Below are 15877 nucleotides of genomic sequence, written 5' to 3'. Positions count from 1 at the left end.
GTACATATATGTGTGTGCATATGTGTATATCATTTCTCTATATGTACATATGTATGTACTTTCCTGAAATCCTTGGAAGATTTGTAACACCTAACACTTCTTCAGTGAATTCTTCAATAAATTCTACTAGAATACAAAAATTATGTGTGGGAGTTACTTTTTATGTTTATGTTTCTTGGCAAACTTACCACATAAGCAACCATTTAGAAAATGTTTTCTGTCACATGGTTTGGGATAGCAGGATTTATCATCTCTCCAATGTCTAGAAATAAAGTATCAGAGCCTGACACAGTCAACTATTAAACATCTAAAACTAGTTTTTGATTGATAGAACATGGGAATCTAATTTATTAATAGTCCTGTGTTTCTTGTTGGCATACAGGTAACCACAATTTCTGAAAGCATTATCTATCAAAAATTTATTAAACATTTACGGTTTGGCAGACACGAGATCTGGCATGTCATAACAGCCTGGCTAAGTTATGAATACATGTCCAAGTCCTTATTCCCCTTTGTCAGATAAAAATGGGTACATAATTTAGACGTAAATGGTGATATCATAAGCAAATTAGGATCGCATGGAATAATTGACCCGTCAGAGCTGTGGATAAGGAAAGAAATTAGTACCAAACAAGATAGAGCATTACAAAATATAAAATCATTTTGATAATATAAAATTAAAAAGTTGTTGTACAAACAAACTAATGCAAACAAAATTAGAAGGAAACCAGAAACTTGAGATACTTTGTAAAGCAAGCATCTCTAATAAAAGCCTCATTTCTCACAATATGGAGAACCGAGTCATATTTATAAGACAACAAGTCATTCCCCAATTAATAAATGGTCAGATGATATGAATAACTGGTTTTTAATGAAATCAAAGCTATCTATAGTCATGTGAAAAATGCTCTAAATCATTACTTATTAAAGAAATGCAAATTAAAACAACTCTGAGTTATCACTTACACCTATCAGATTGGCTAATATGACAGAAAAAAATTATACATGTTGGAGGGGATATGGAAAAACTGATACACTAATGTATTATTGGTGGAGCTGTGAAATGAATCAATTATTTTGGGGAGTAATTTGGAACTATGCCCAGAGGGTTTTAAATTATGCATACGCTGTGATCCAGCAATACCACTGCAAGATCTATATCCCAGAGAGATTTTAAAAAGGAAAAAAAGAATCTATTTGTACAAAAATAAAGCATTTCTTTTTTGTCATGGCTAAGAATTGTACATTGAGGGTATGGCCATCAATATGGCTGAACAAGTTGTGTTATGATTGCAATGGAATATTGTTGTCTTATAAGAAATGACAAGCACAGTGATTTCAGAACAAACCTAGGCATAGATGAAAAGGCAGTTAAGTGACACAATGGGTAAGAGCACCAGAGCAGGAGTCAGGAGGACCTGAGTTCAAATCTCACCTCAGACACTTGACACTCACTACCTGTGTGACCTTGGGCAAGTCACTTAACCCCAGTTGCTTCATCCTGGGTCATCTCCAGTCTTCCTGATGAATATCTAGTCACTGGATTCAGGTGGCTCTGGAGAAGATGTGAGACTGGTGACCTGCACAGCCCTCCCTCACTCAAAACAAATTCAAAGTGCAAGTCATGTGTCCATTTCTCTGATGGCATGGTCTTCTTTGGCAACGAAGGATGAACACACGAAAGACTTAGATGAACTGATACAAAGTGAAGTGAGAACCAGAAAACTATATAGTAGCAGCAATATTGTATGGTAAAGATTTGTGAATGACTGATAGTGTCTTCCCAAGTTTCTCTGAAACTGTCCCTTTCATTATTTCTTGAGGCAGAATAATATTCCTGTACCATAATTTGTTCAGCCAATCTCAAATTAATGGGCACCCCTTTAGTTTTCTGTTCTTTTCCATCACAAAAAGTATGGCTATATTTTTGTTTGTATGGTTCTTTTTCTTCTTTTCCTAATCACTTTGGTTCATAGGCTTACTAATAGTATCTCTGGGTCTGGACCAATTCACAGCTCCACTAACAACGCATTAATATATTTGTTTTCCCCACAGCAATTTAAAGAAAGGAAGCCATTCTCCAAACTACACAGAACCTAATGCCTTTTTATCATGAACATTTTCTTTAATAAAAGATTTGACTAGTTTTTATGGTGAAGTACCAAATTATAACACAAAAAATAGTTTATACTTAAAAAAAAAGGAGAAAGAAAACATTGCTGTTGATGTGGGAAATTATCCCTGAATCAACTATCTGGGTATAGTCAGACCATCAACTTTCAAAGGTAAATATTAAAATTTCCAATAAGGAAGTGGAAAGAATAATGAAAGAAATTACAAATGAAAACAACTTGATACTGAACTATTTAAAGCTGGAATTAGCAATGTAAATTGTGAAGTGGAAACAGAAATGATACTGATACTTTTATGCAGATCAATTTTTATACATTTTGTGCCACAACAAGACCAAAAGAAAGCACCTTAGTTATCAGAAATTTCACTTTCTTGCCAAGGAGATGGAAAATGCTGTCCATATCTAGAAAAAGAACTGGATGAAATGAATGCAGATAAAAGTATACTATTTTGACTCTTTTGTTGTTTTTTTCTTTCTCTTAGTTTTTCCCTTTTGTTCTGATGCTTCTTTACAATATAACTAATGTGAAAATGTATTTCATATGATTTTACATATATAACTTAGATTACTTGCTATCTGGAGGGGGTAGGGAAGGAAGGGCGAGAGAAAAAAATTGGAAGTCAAAATATTATAGAAGTGAATGTAAAAAAACTATCTTTACATGTAATAGAAAAAATAAAACCCTATTAAGTAAAAAAAATACAAGACTCAAAAAAAGCACAAAAATATGATCAGGAAAGAGAAATTATAAGGGACTTAATAAGGTTAAACTGTTTATATTCCTGCATGGGAAAATGATACTTGAAACTTATAAGCACTTTCTCATTATTAGGGCAGTTAGACAGAGGTATGAATTGAATGTGAAGGGATGACATCTATAAAAATGAAATTGAAGGGTAAGGATGAGGAATGCATTGGGAGAAAGGGAAAGGAATAAGTAAGAGTAGGGTAAATTATCTGACATAAAAGAGGCCCCAAATAGATTTTACAATGAAGAGGAAATGGGAGAAGGGGTTAGGGGAGCACACGAACCAAATTCTTACCAGAATTGGTTCAAAGTGGGAATAAACATGCACTCAGTTGGATGTAGAAAACTATGTAGTACAGGAAAACAGGAGAGAAAAGAGATAAGAAGAAAAAGAGGAGGAAGATGATAGAAGGGAGGCAAGTCTGGGGAAGGTAAAAGTCAGAAGCAAAATACTTTTGCAAATAGACAGAGTAAAAGGAGAGAAAGAATAGGATAAATAGGATAGAATGGAGGAAATGCATAGTTGGTAATCATTACTGTGAAAAAAAATTATAATGAGTTTGTCTGAAAAAGATTTCATTTATTTCTGTAAATTTAACTCAGTTTTCTATATGCTTGAGAAATACTATTATTTATCACCAGTGCGGTCATGTCTTTTCATTTGGCTTTGACTTTGCTGAGAGGAAAGCTGTGTTCATACTATTGAAAAACTGTATTGATTAATATTAGAAGGATAAGAAAGTTGACTATTTAGAATTTTGAAAAGAATGATTTTTGGTAAAGATTTAGTAGAAGCCAGGCTTATTGGTAGCTTTTTCTTGCCCATCAGTTAGGGAGTTGTAGCACCAATGCCATACCCACAGAAGCCACTATGGATGTACATGCGTATTTCCAGGGTAAATTAGGAAAATATAAACTCTCTTCTTCAAAGACAAAACCAAGATATTTATTCAGATACCAGAACATCAATTGTAGAATGGTAGGATGGTAACAAGGAAGTTCGTAAATATTACCAATAGAGGAAGCACCGCCATCCCCAAGCATTCCCTCCATCAGGCCTTCCCATGAACCAGCTCCCTTAGGCACAATGCCCCTCTCTCACCTAGGCTAGGTGCCCTACTCTGCTTTGCCTGCTCCCTCTCTCTCAGCTCCAGCTCACTAGTCCTCCCAGCTGCACCCATTCAGCAAGTTTCTCCCACCATGGGGACTGCGTGACTCAGACTGTGGACTGGGTCAAAGCCCAAAGCAGTTCACATGGGCCTATTAAGGGCCATGGAAGATCTACCAATTCCTTTACCATTACAGGAGTCAGGCACATCAGTTGAGGAGACTCAAAAGTCAACTTTGAGTTTCTCAGGGAAAATCTCTCTTTCTAGGTGAATCTAGGTGAAGTAATTTCACCATGAGCATGGAAGGAGAGTGCATTTCCTGGGAGACCTTAAACTAGACCTGTTGCTTTTCCTCTAAAGTTCCTTCGTGGTTACCATAATTATGACAATTAAAAAAGTTCTGAGTTTTATTTTAAACAAAATAATTTCTGAGTAAAAAGCACGGTCATTTGGCAGTCTCTCTTATACCAAAGACAATCGTAGTGGTGAACTCACAGTTTATATATCCTTCCAATGTGGGGGTTGACATTGCCCATCATCATATCACTCTTGGACCAAGTAAATATCTTTATACCAGACTACTCCCAATCTTGGGCTATCTAAACAAAAACATCTATCTTCACCCAAGCTTGAGTAGATCACAATGGGCTTTCACACCTTGGATTAAATTCCTTGGTTGGATGGGATCTGACCAAGATGAGGAGAGTTAATTCAGTCTCCTTATCAGTAATGTCCTTCAAGGGGCTGAACATAAAATCAATACTTCCAAAGAAGCCGGAAAGCTCTGAATCTCCCCCAAGATATTGGTTATTAATAATCATTTCTCACACTTAGACTGCAATGAAGGACCTTCCAAATTGTAGAAACAGAACATGACATTATGATGTGCTACATGGAGCCCTTGGTTGTAGCCCTTTTCCACATTATTGGTTGGTGGAAACATAAAGGATCAGATATGTTCAAAAGGACCTTCAGGACAGAGATTGACAGGGGGGAAAATAAAAGAAATATGAAGTATAAAATAACATAGAGAAGACTCCAAAAGGGAGATATCCTTTCTAATGAAATATAAGTTTTTTGAGGACAAAGTTTTGTCTTTGTATCCTGAGTTCCTAGTTTAATGCCTGACATCTAGAAAGTACTTAATAAATGTTTGTTGAATTAAAAACAGGATAAAAATACTCTGGAATTAGCCAAACCAAGGAAAGAATGCATTATGTGCTTTGATCAGGATGAGACAGAATAATAATATGCCAACATATGGATGATTTGAGGGACAGGGGAGGAGGAAATTTTTCTCTTTATGAAAGAAGGACTGGAAATCTAGAGTAAATAACTAGATAGAAATGATGAGTGAGTGGCTGTAAATGTACAGATCAGATTATAGAGGATGAAAGTGGTTAATTGTGAAGAAGACAATACAATTGGAAATAAAGGAGAGATAATGGTAAAGAACAAATCAGGATGTTCATTATTAAAGATGGTATATGTATTAATATTAAATTACTGCCCTGTACTTTAGATTCCCAATAATTGAGAATCCTACAAATACCTTGGAATTGTCCAGAAACATAAAACAAAAAGCAGAGCATGTTCCCTCACACATATGAAGGCTTTTTCTTGTTTAGGATATTAGAAGGGAAAAGGGAAAGCTTCACAAGGGATATTCCATAGTAGACCACAGTTACACAAATGGCTACATGGCATATACAAGAGCCCTCTGTCGGTGCTTTTGTTTGACAGTTTTTTTAGGCGTTTGATTTGGTGGAGCAAAACAGTGCCTGAAATGCTCTCTCAAAAGGATTCTTCCATCCATATGTGAAAAATCACAAAAAATTTCTTGAAACAGAAATCCCTTTGTAAAAACAACCAAAACCAAACCAAATGATGTATAAAACAAATCTTTGCTGATCAAAGGTGATTACTGTTGTCATGGAAGAGATCCAGAATAAAGACCAAGTTGAATATAGATTGCCTATAGTTATCTAGGTCTTAAAACCTTTTCTTTTCCTGCTACATGACATTGTTCGTGTAAACCTTGGAATATTACAGCCTTGGTATAAATATCCTATAGGTAAAATCAGGGCATGTAAGTGGCACAATGGATGAGGGCCAGGCCTGGAGATAGAAAGACTCAGCTTTCTGAGATCAGATCTGGCCTTAGATATTTACTAGCTATGTGACCCTGGGCAAGTCACTTAAGTCTGTTTGCCTCATTTTCCTCAACTATAAAATGAACTGGAGAAGGAAATAACAAATCAATCCAATGTCTTTACCAAGAAAATTGGGTCACAGAGTCTGACATTACTGAATGACAGATAAAAATCAAGTTGGTAAAGAATTTTTTTGGTTAGACTTATGCAGTTGGATGGTCATACAATTTGCCTATGTGTATATATGCCACCAGCTTAGAAAAGGTCAGTTTACATCCCAGTCCTAAAGAAGAACAATGCCAAAGAATGTTCAAATTACCAAATAGTTACTATCACTTCACACATCAACAAGATTATGCTTAAGATTCTGCAAGCTAAGCTTCAGCAATATGTGAACCAAGAATTACCAAAAGAGAAGGCTGATTTTCAGAGGCAGAGGAACAAGAGACCAAATTGCCAACATTCATTGGATTATGGTATTCCAGAAATCCACTTCTCCTTCCTTGACTCCTTAAAGCCTTTGTGTGGATCACAACAAAATGTGGCAAGTTCTCAAACACATGGGAGTTACAGATCATCTTATTTGTCTCATGTATGCAGACAATAACCTTCTGATGGCTGAAAATAAAGACGAATTAAGCCTCTTGATGTGGGTGAAAGAAGAGAATGTAAAAGCTTCCTGGAAGCTTTACATAAAAAAAAAAAATAACATTTTAGCAACTTGTCCCATTACTTCCTGGCAAACAGAGGGAGAAGAAATGGAACCAATGTTAGACTTTATAGTCTAAAGCTCCAAGATCACTGCAGACAGAGACTGCAGTCATGAAATTAAAAGATGCTTGGGCCTTGGACAGAAAGCCATGACAAATATGAACAGCATACTATAAAGAAGAGCCATCACCTTGCTGACAAAGGTCTTATAATCAAAGCTGTGGTTTTTCCAGTAAGAATGTATGGCTTTGAACTGTGCTGTAAAGAAATCTGAGTGCTTCATTTTGATAGGAAAACCTATCTCATAATACAGGAGAGTGGGGGACAGGGGCACAAGCAGGATGGGGGGGAGGATGGAGGGGAGGGCATGGGGAGGAGAATGCAATCCGAGGCTGACACTCATGGGGAGGGAAAGGATCTTAAGAGAATAGAAGTAATGGGGGACAGGACAGGATGGAGGGAAATATAGTTAGTCCCGTACAACACAACTAGTATGGAAATCATTTGCAAAACTACACAGATTTGGCCTATATTGAATTGCTTGTCTTCCAAGGGGAAGGGGTGGAGAGGGAGGGAGCTAAAGAAGTTGGAACTCAAAGTGTTAGGATCAAATGTAATGTTCTTACCACTGGGAAATAAGAAATACAGGTTAAGTGGTTAAGAAAGCTATCTGGCCCTACAGGACAAAAGAGAAGATGGAGACAAGGGAAGGGAGGGAGGATAGAGGAGAGAGCATATTGGGCACAGGGGCAACTAGAATGCTTGGGTATGGGGGGGAGGGGATAAAAGGGGAGAAAATTTGTAACCCAAAATTTTATGAAAATAAATGTTAAAAGTTAAAAAAAAAAAAAAAGAAAGAAAGAAATCTGAGTGCTGCAAAATCAATTGTTTTGAATTGTGGTGCTTTTGAGAAGGTTTTTGAGAATCCCTTTCACAACAAGGAGATCAAATCAGTCACTACTTAAAGAAATTAATTCAGGCTATTCACTGGAAGATCAAATTCTGAGCTGAAACTTAAAATACTTTGACCACATAATAAGCTGATGGGACTCATTAGAAAAGAGCCTGATGTTAGGAAGGATTGAAGGCCAAAGGAAAAGAGGACAAAAGAATAGTATCACAGAAGCAATGAATATGAACTTGGACAGACTTCGAGGGATAGTGGGGAGAGAGGAACTGTTGTGGCATAGTTCATGGGTTCATAAAGAGTCAGACTTGACTGAACAACTGAACAACAAAAAAGAAGAAAAACATCCACCTTCCACAGAAACTATAAATAGGCTATGAGCTTGGTCCCAAATTTAACAGAATCAGAAAGCTAAATTTCCTTTAGAAAATTTTAGGATTCTTATAATGATCTCAAGTGCCTTTTTGAAACAAAGCCCCTTTAAAAATAAAACAAAACACCAGTCTGCTTCTGATGATGACATATAGATGTGCAGTGTAATACTACAGTCATCCAAGAACTGAAGAATGAAAGTCATCCAAAGGACAATGGGGAAGCACATGGTGGACTTAAACAACTGGATGTCACAGCTATAAGTTTATTTGATATGCTTGGTCACTTCTTATTAAAATAAACAGGAAGGTGCTTCTGTGCCCATACTAATGAAGTTTTGTTATTCATGACTACAAGTAATCTTAATAAACAAAAGGATGTGTTTGCTAGTAAATGTTAATTTTTAAAAATGCTGTTGATACTGTTTGTTTTGCATACCCCAGTCATATCTTGATTTAATGTCCTTCCCCCATTGAAATCACCCTATTTACAAAGAAAACAAGTTAAGAGGCAAATTTAGTCTTGAATAAGGAAAAACTTCCCAGAAGTTAGTGCCATACCAATTTGAATGGAGTCCCTCAAGGAATAGTAGATCCCACTCATTGAGAATTTAAAAAAAAATGTGTAGGTGTTTGATCACTTTTTTGTGTGGATTATCCTAGATGAACTTCGAAATCCCTTTCTGTATTTCTGAATATATCTTGTTGGCCTCGTCAAGCTGCATTTTTAGTTGTAACCAAATATTCCATGAGGCATATATTAAGATTCTTCTATGACTATTGTTAATAACACCTACCCTAATTATATACAAATAAAATTTCACTGAAAAGAACAACTTGCTTCAGAAGAAGAAATAGTAGTTAGATGAAAATCATCAGAAATGACTCTTTGGAAGTGCCAAATATTAAGCTGATTTTTGAAGGGAGCTCAGTTAGTCAATACACACTACTGCGTGCCAAGTGTTTTGCTGAGTGATGTACATGGATTGACAGAAAGGAGTAATGAGAGTGAAATAAGGAAAATTTTTTTTCTAAGAATTCAAGTAAGGTTCTCATGATCAAAATATTTGAAAAATTATTCTGACAATTGTGTGTAGTATGGATGGGGAGAGATTGGAGGCAAGGGAAGACCATATGGAGACATTTAGGATCCCCAGTCCAGACTTGATGTAATGAATCCAATAGGATAAACAAAAAGTCCTGTATGGAATCTTTAGCTTGAAAAAGTTATAATCTGCTCAGGAAGATAAAGCATGTTTAAAAAAAAAAAACCTAGTAGCCAAGACATAATAGTGCTTATAAAGCCACAGTGAAATGAGAAAAACATGACACTTGTATTTTATAAGGTCTAAAACGATACTTAGAAATGCTCAGTCTGAAATGTAGGTACTGGGAAGACATGAGTCACAGCCACTGGAATGTGTGGATTGCTAATTTATATTGTTTACTTCCAACTTTCAGTTGCTCTGGGTAGAACATTCATCCTCCTTTCAGTCGCTAATTTCAATTAAACATTTGAATTTGATAATATTTTTGATAGCTGTTAAAGTATTTTTACCTTTAGGTATATTCTTTCCCTCATATCTTAAGTTTCTCCCTGTTTCTTTTTTTAATGTAGGAATCTCATATAAGGAATGAAAGAATACTAAAATTTTACCAAACAAAAAAAAAAATGGCAAAATCCAACAACCTCACTTACTTCACCAGAAATTCCTTTGCTAAAGAAAACAACTCTGACGAAAAGAGTGATGAGGAGGAAGAAGGACTGGAGCCAAGAAGTGACTTGGAAGCAGGTAAACAGCTGCCATTTATTTATGGAGATGTTCCTCCAGAGATGCTGTCAGAGCCCTTGGAAGAACTGGACCCATACTACAGGGATAAAAATGTAAGTATTTCCTATGACGATAGGGAAAATGTTTTTGTTTTACCCTGCATATATGAAAGGGTTTGGATTTAAATATGATTGGACTTGATGAATATGCTAAATAAAATTGCAAGTATTGAAGTATTTTAAATATTGAACTCCTTCAATATTATATTCTTACATTTAATCAAAATCAGCTTTGTAACTGTCTTGATTCCTTTGCCTTTAAAGTGTAACGGGGATGGAGGTTGGAACTGACCAATAGACTGCTCTGGCCAGTAGTAACCCAAGTAGAATGCTTATCCATCCTGCTTCCTGTCAAAGGACCTAGGTTTAAATCTTGGCTCTTCTACTGACTCCCACTGTGCCCTTGAACAAGCCATTTAATGTCTTTGTCCCTCATTTTCTTCAAATGGAAAATAAGAAATGCAGTTAAAATGATTTCTAAGGTCCTTTTGGACTCAAAATCTATGTCCTATAATTTTATATCTGGGCAATCTTCAAAGACTTCTTTAAATTTATGATTCTATGATATGATACCAGCTTATCACAGAGAGTTAATTTGCTATAGTACATAGCATAATTGAAGGGTAGACCTAGAGTCAAGAAAGTCTGGGTTCTATCTTATTCATAGATATTAGCAAACCACATCTATAAATTTAACTTTCAGGCTTTTTCATTTAAGACTATGTCCTCACCAGCAAAGGACAGTGGTAGTGTGTGTATATATGTGTGGTTGTGTGTGTGTGTGTGTATGTGTGTAGTTGTATATACCTATACACATATACTTATATATGTATGTGTGTATATGTATGTACATATAATAATGAACTTTAAAGGTCCCCCTCAGCTCTAAATCTATGATCTTAACATCATTCAGCATCCGTATGAACACCTCTGATGAGAAAGAAAGTTATGACCTACAGAGGTAGTCTATTTCATTTTCTGATAGCTAAGAATTATTAAAAAACTTTTCATAGAATGACAATCCCAAAGGTGGAAGGGACCTTAGAGATCATCTAGTTGAGCTACTATCTGAAAAGGAGTATTTCTGTACCATATACAAGCGGCTACCAACTTTTTGCTGCAGGGCTGCTAGTAAAGTGAGAACCTACTCTCTCCTGAGCCAGCTGATTCCACTTTGGGACAATTTTGATTGCTAGGAACATGTTAGTTATATCAGGCTTAAATTCACCTCTGAAATTTCCTCTCCTTACTTCTAATTGTGCCTTCTGTGACTAAACCAAACTTATGTAGGCCCTGTACTACATGACACAGCCCTTTAAATACTTGAATACATTCATCATTTTATCTTTTTAAGTTTAAACATCCCTAAGTCCTTTAACTAAGTCACACATTGTTTTACCTTCAGAACAAGTAATGAATTTTTGTTGTTTGCATATTTCAGTCACAGCCAATTCTTCATGACCCCATGTGGTATTTTCTTAGCAGAGTAATAGATTGGATGTTCTTTAAATATTTTTCTAGCTTTAATTTCTCTAATTTCTTATGGGGCTACATTTTCAAAGTGCTTTTTAGTTATAAAACACTGTATATGCCCATATTTATTTCATTTGACCATAACTAATCATTGGAGACAGACAGGAAGTTCAGTCGATAGGGCACTGGGAAGACCTGATTTCAAATCAAGCCTCAGATACCTACTTGCTGTGAGACCTTGGGCAAGTCACTTAATCTCTTTTTTCCTTAATCCACTGAATAAAAAATGGCAAACTGTTCTAGTATGTTTGCCAGTAAAACCCCATGATGGGGTCATGAAGAGTTGGTCATGACTGAACAATAACTGATCAATGTAGACTAAAAATAAATGTTAAAAATGATTAAATTAAAAGTTTTAATTTTTAATTTCATTCTCTGTCTTTCCTTCTGCAGACTTTCCTAGTATTGAATGAAAGGAAAACAATCTTCAGATTTAATGCCACTCCAGCCTTATACATTTTACCTCCTTTCAATCTGATTAGAAGACTATCTATTAAGGTTCTAGTAAACTTATATCCTTTCCTAGGGGCTCATTAACAATGCTGCTGCTTTAACCAAAAAAATAAAAACAAAATCAAAAACAGAATAATGTTAAATAAATGCAACTGTTTTAGCATACAAATGTTGCTTTTAGCTATTTTTTCATTCTAAAATAATCTCTAATTTTAGTCCATTCATTGCCTTTTAATTGAATAGGAAAACACAAAAGGTAGTTAGGTAGTATACTGTGTTGAGTACTGGGCCTGGTGGTCAGAAGAACTAAATCCAGCCTCAGACACCTATTAGCTGTGTGACCCTGGGCAAGTCATTTAACCTCATTTCATCATTTATAAAGTGGAGATAATAATAATATCTACCTCTTAGATTTGTTGTGAGGATAAAAACTTAAATAATATTTGTAAAGTATTTTTCAAATCTCACAGTGCTACATAAATCTAGTTATTATTCCCATCACTTTCATGATAATCAGTACTGTACACTGATCTGATTAAATAGGTATGCTAGAGGTCAACCTGGAAAACATTTCAAATATCTATTACATTATTGATGACTGTGAAGATGGAGAGAAAAGAATTCTTGAAAGTCATTCTGTAACTCTTTAGAAAAATGAGAAGTTATAGGCTATAACCTGCTAGATAAATATCCTGAGTAGATATATAGGAAATCTCTAACTTGATTTATCATTTTACTTTCCTTGATTTTCACTTACCCTATTCAATATGTTTATCATGGGTACTTTTGTGATCAACTGTTTATTTTTGACAATGTGTACGTCTCCAACCTGGACAAAGGCTCTAAAGTAAGTCTGCAAAATACCTTTTAAAATGCATATCATAAATGGGACCTTGGATTCCTTTCCCTTACATAAAATTGCTGATTCTTCTGTTTTCCGTGTTTCTATTTCCCTTGTGATCTAGTTAAAATCCTATCTATACATTTTAACTCTCAGAAACATGAGAATAGTCTCTTTTTAGTTAGCATTTATTTTTTCCCAATAACATGTAAAAACAGTTTTTCCTTTTTAAAAAATATGCATTTATTTTTAGTTTTCAACATTCATTTACACAAGACTTTGAGTTCTAAATTTTCTCCCCATCCTTCCCCTTCCCCACCTCAAGACAGCATGCCTTCTGATTACCCCTTCCTCCAATCTACTCTCCCTTCTATCACTCCCCTCCCTTCCCTTATCCCCATCTCCTCTATTTTCTTGTAGAGCAAGATAGATTTCTATACCCCATTACTTGTATATCCTATTTCCCAGTTGCATGTAAAAACAATTTTTAACATTTGTTTTTAAAACTTAGAGTTCCAACTTCTCTCCCTTCCTCCCTCCCCACCCATACCCAATGAGAAGGCAAGCAATTCAATATATGCTATACATGTGTAGTTATGCAAAAGACTTCCATAAAAGCCATGTTCTGAAAGACTAACTATATTTCCCTCCATCCTATCCTGCCCCCTCATTTATTCTATTCTCTCTTTTGACCCTATTGTTTCTCAAAAGTGTTTACTTCTAAATACTCCCTCCTCCCATTTGCCCTCCCTTCTAACATCCCCCCACACCCTACTTCTCCCCTTCTCCCCTGCTTTCCTGTACTGTAAGATAGATTTTCATACCAAATTGAATGTTCGTGTTATTCCCTCCTTAAGCCAAATGTGATGATAGTAAGGTTCACTTTTTTTCTCTCACCTCTCCCTTCTTCCCCTCCACTGAAAAAGCTTTTTCTTGCCTCTTTTATGGGAGAGATAAGTTGCCTTATTCTATTTCTCCCTTTCTCCCCCCAATATATTCCTCTCTCACCCCTTAATTTTATTTTTTTTTAGATATCATCCTTTCCTTTCAACCTACCTGTTGCTTTTTGTCTATATGTATATAATCCCTCCACCTACCCAAATACTGAGAAAAGTCTCAAGAGTTACAAATACTGTCTTTTCATGTAGGGATATAAACAGTCCAACTTTAGTAAGTCCCTTTGGATTTCCTCTTTCCTGTTGATCTTTTCATGCTTCTCTTCATTCTTGTCTTTGAAAGTCCAATTTTCTATTCAGCTCTAGTCTTTTCATCAAGAATTCTTTAAAGTTCTCTATTTCATTGAATATCCATTTCCCCCCTGAGGTATTATACTCAGTTTTGCTGGTTTGGTGATTCTTGATTATAATCCTAACTCCTTTCACCTGTGGAATATCATATTCCAAGCCTCTAATCCTTTAATATAGAAGCTGCTAGATTTTGTATTATCCTTACAGTAACACCTCAATACTTGAATTGTTTCTTTCTGGCTCCTTGTAATATTTTCTCCTTGCCCTGGGAGCTCTGGAATTTGCCTATAATATTCCTGGAAGTTTTCATCTTGTAATCTCTTTCAAGAGGTGATCAATGGATTCTTTTCATTTCTATTTTTTCCTCTTATTCCAGAATACCAGGGCAGTGTTCCTTAATAATTTCTTGAAAGATGATATCCAAGTTCTTTTGTTATCATGACTTTCAGATAGTCCAATAATTTTAAAATTATCTCTACTGGATCGATTTTTCCAGATCAGTTATTTTTCCAGTGAGATATTTCACATTGTGTCCTACTTTATTTTTATTTTCTTGATTTTCTATATTGTTTCTTGATGCCTCAATTCTTGCTCAGATTTAATTTTTAAAGAATTATTTTCTTCGTTGAGCTTTTGTGCCTCCTTTTTCATTTGATCAATTCTACTTTTTAAGGAGTTGTTTTTTTACTTCAGTGAACTTTTGTATATCTTTTTTCCCCCTATTTGGCGAATTCTTCTTCTCAAGGCATTCTTCTTCTCATTGGATTTTTGTACCTCTTTTGCCATTTGACCTAGTATTTTTTAAGGTGTTATTTTCTTCAGAATTTTTTTGTGTACCTCCTTTACCAAGCTGTTGATTCTTTTTTCATGATTTTCTTACATTACTCTCGTTTCTCTTCCCAATTTTTCCTCTACTTCTCACTTGATATTTTAAAATCCTTTTTGAGCTCTTTCACGGCCAGAAGCCAATTCATATTTTTCTTTGAAGCTTTGAATATAGGAGTTTTGACTTTGTTGTCTTCTGAGTATGTTTTCTGATCTTCCTTGTCACCATAGTCAATTTCTGTGTTCAGATTTTTTTCGTTACTTGATCATTTTCCCAGCCTTTTTCTTGACTTTTAACTTTTAATTCTTTTAACTCTTTGCCAAAGTGGAACTCTTCTTCCAAGGAAGGTACATTTTTCCAAGTTTCAGAGTTTTGTATACCTGTTTTCAGAGATATTTCTAAGGACCTGGAAGTTTTCAGTTTTTCTAAAGTGGTACAGTCTGAGAGGTGTATTTATACTCTCTGGCCTGTACTCTGTTTTGAGTGACCACAGGTACTCTTTTCTGCCCTGGAACTATAATAAGGGTCCATTGTGGCCTCAAGTTCTGGTGTGCTAGTGCTCCTCCTCCTTGTACCTAGGCCTGTGATTCAGATCCCACTGTGGGCAAAGCAATAGAATGCCTCCTTTGCCAAGCTGATGACTCTTTTTTCATCATTTTTTTGCATAACTCTCATTTTTCTTCTTAATTTTTCATCTTCTTTTCTTACTTGATTTTTAAAATTCCTTTGGAGCTCTTTCATGGCCAGGGGCCAATTCAGATTTTTATTTGTATCTTTGAATGTAGGAGTTTTGACTTCATGACTTCCTCACTGCTAGTGGAGACCCCTATAATCTACTTCTGATCAGTTATTTGACCCCTCCCCCCTTACTGTATTTGGGTTTAGAGCTCTGGAAGCAGCTACTGCCTCTGCTGATTTAGTCAATCCTACGGGCCTCTCCTGGGTTGCTGGGTCCTAGTCTGCACTGGAGCAGCCTAGACTGGACTGGGCTCTACTCTCCCAAATGCAGCAGA

The 15877-nt window shown here is 35.7% G+C and overlaps 1 protein-coding gene across 1 annotated transcript in view; it reads left to right on the top strand.

The window, feature by feature from the left end:
* Positions 1-15877, top strand: part of LOC140505813 (sodium channel protein type 9 subunit alpha-like) — a 146665-nt gene that overhangs the window by 48907 nt on the left and 81881 nt on the right. Inside the window, 3 exon segments of the mRNA XM_072612198.1 lie at positions 9752-10018; positions 11891-12009; positions 12708-12797. Of these exon segments, the coding sequence (XP_072468299.1) occupies positions 9806-10018; positions 11891-12009; positions 12708-12797 (422 nt within the window). The 5' untranslated portion in view covers positions 9752-9805.

Source organism: Notamacropus eugenii, chromosome 5 (genome assembly GCF_028372415.1).
Source record: "Notamacropus eugenii isolate mMacEug1 chromosome 5, mMacEug1.pri_v2, whole genome shotgun sequence".
In the NCBI taxonomy this organism is placed as follows: Eukaryota; Metazoa; Chordata; class Mammalia; order Diprotodontia; family Macropodidae; genus Notamacropus; species Notamacropus eugenii.
This window is presented reverse-complemented; position numbering and strand designations above follow the sequence as displayed.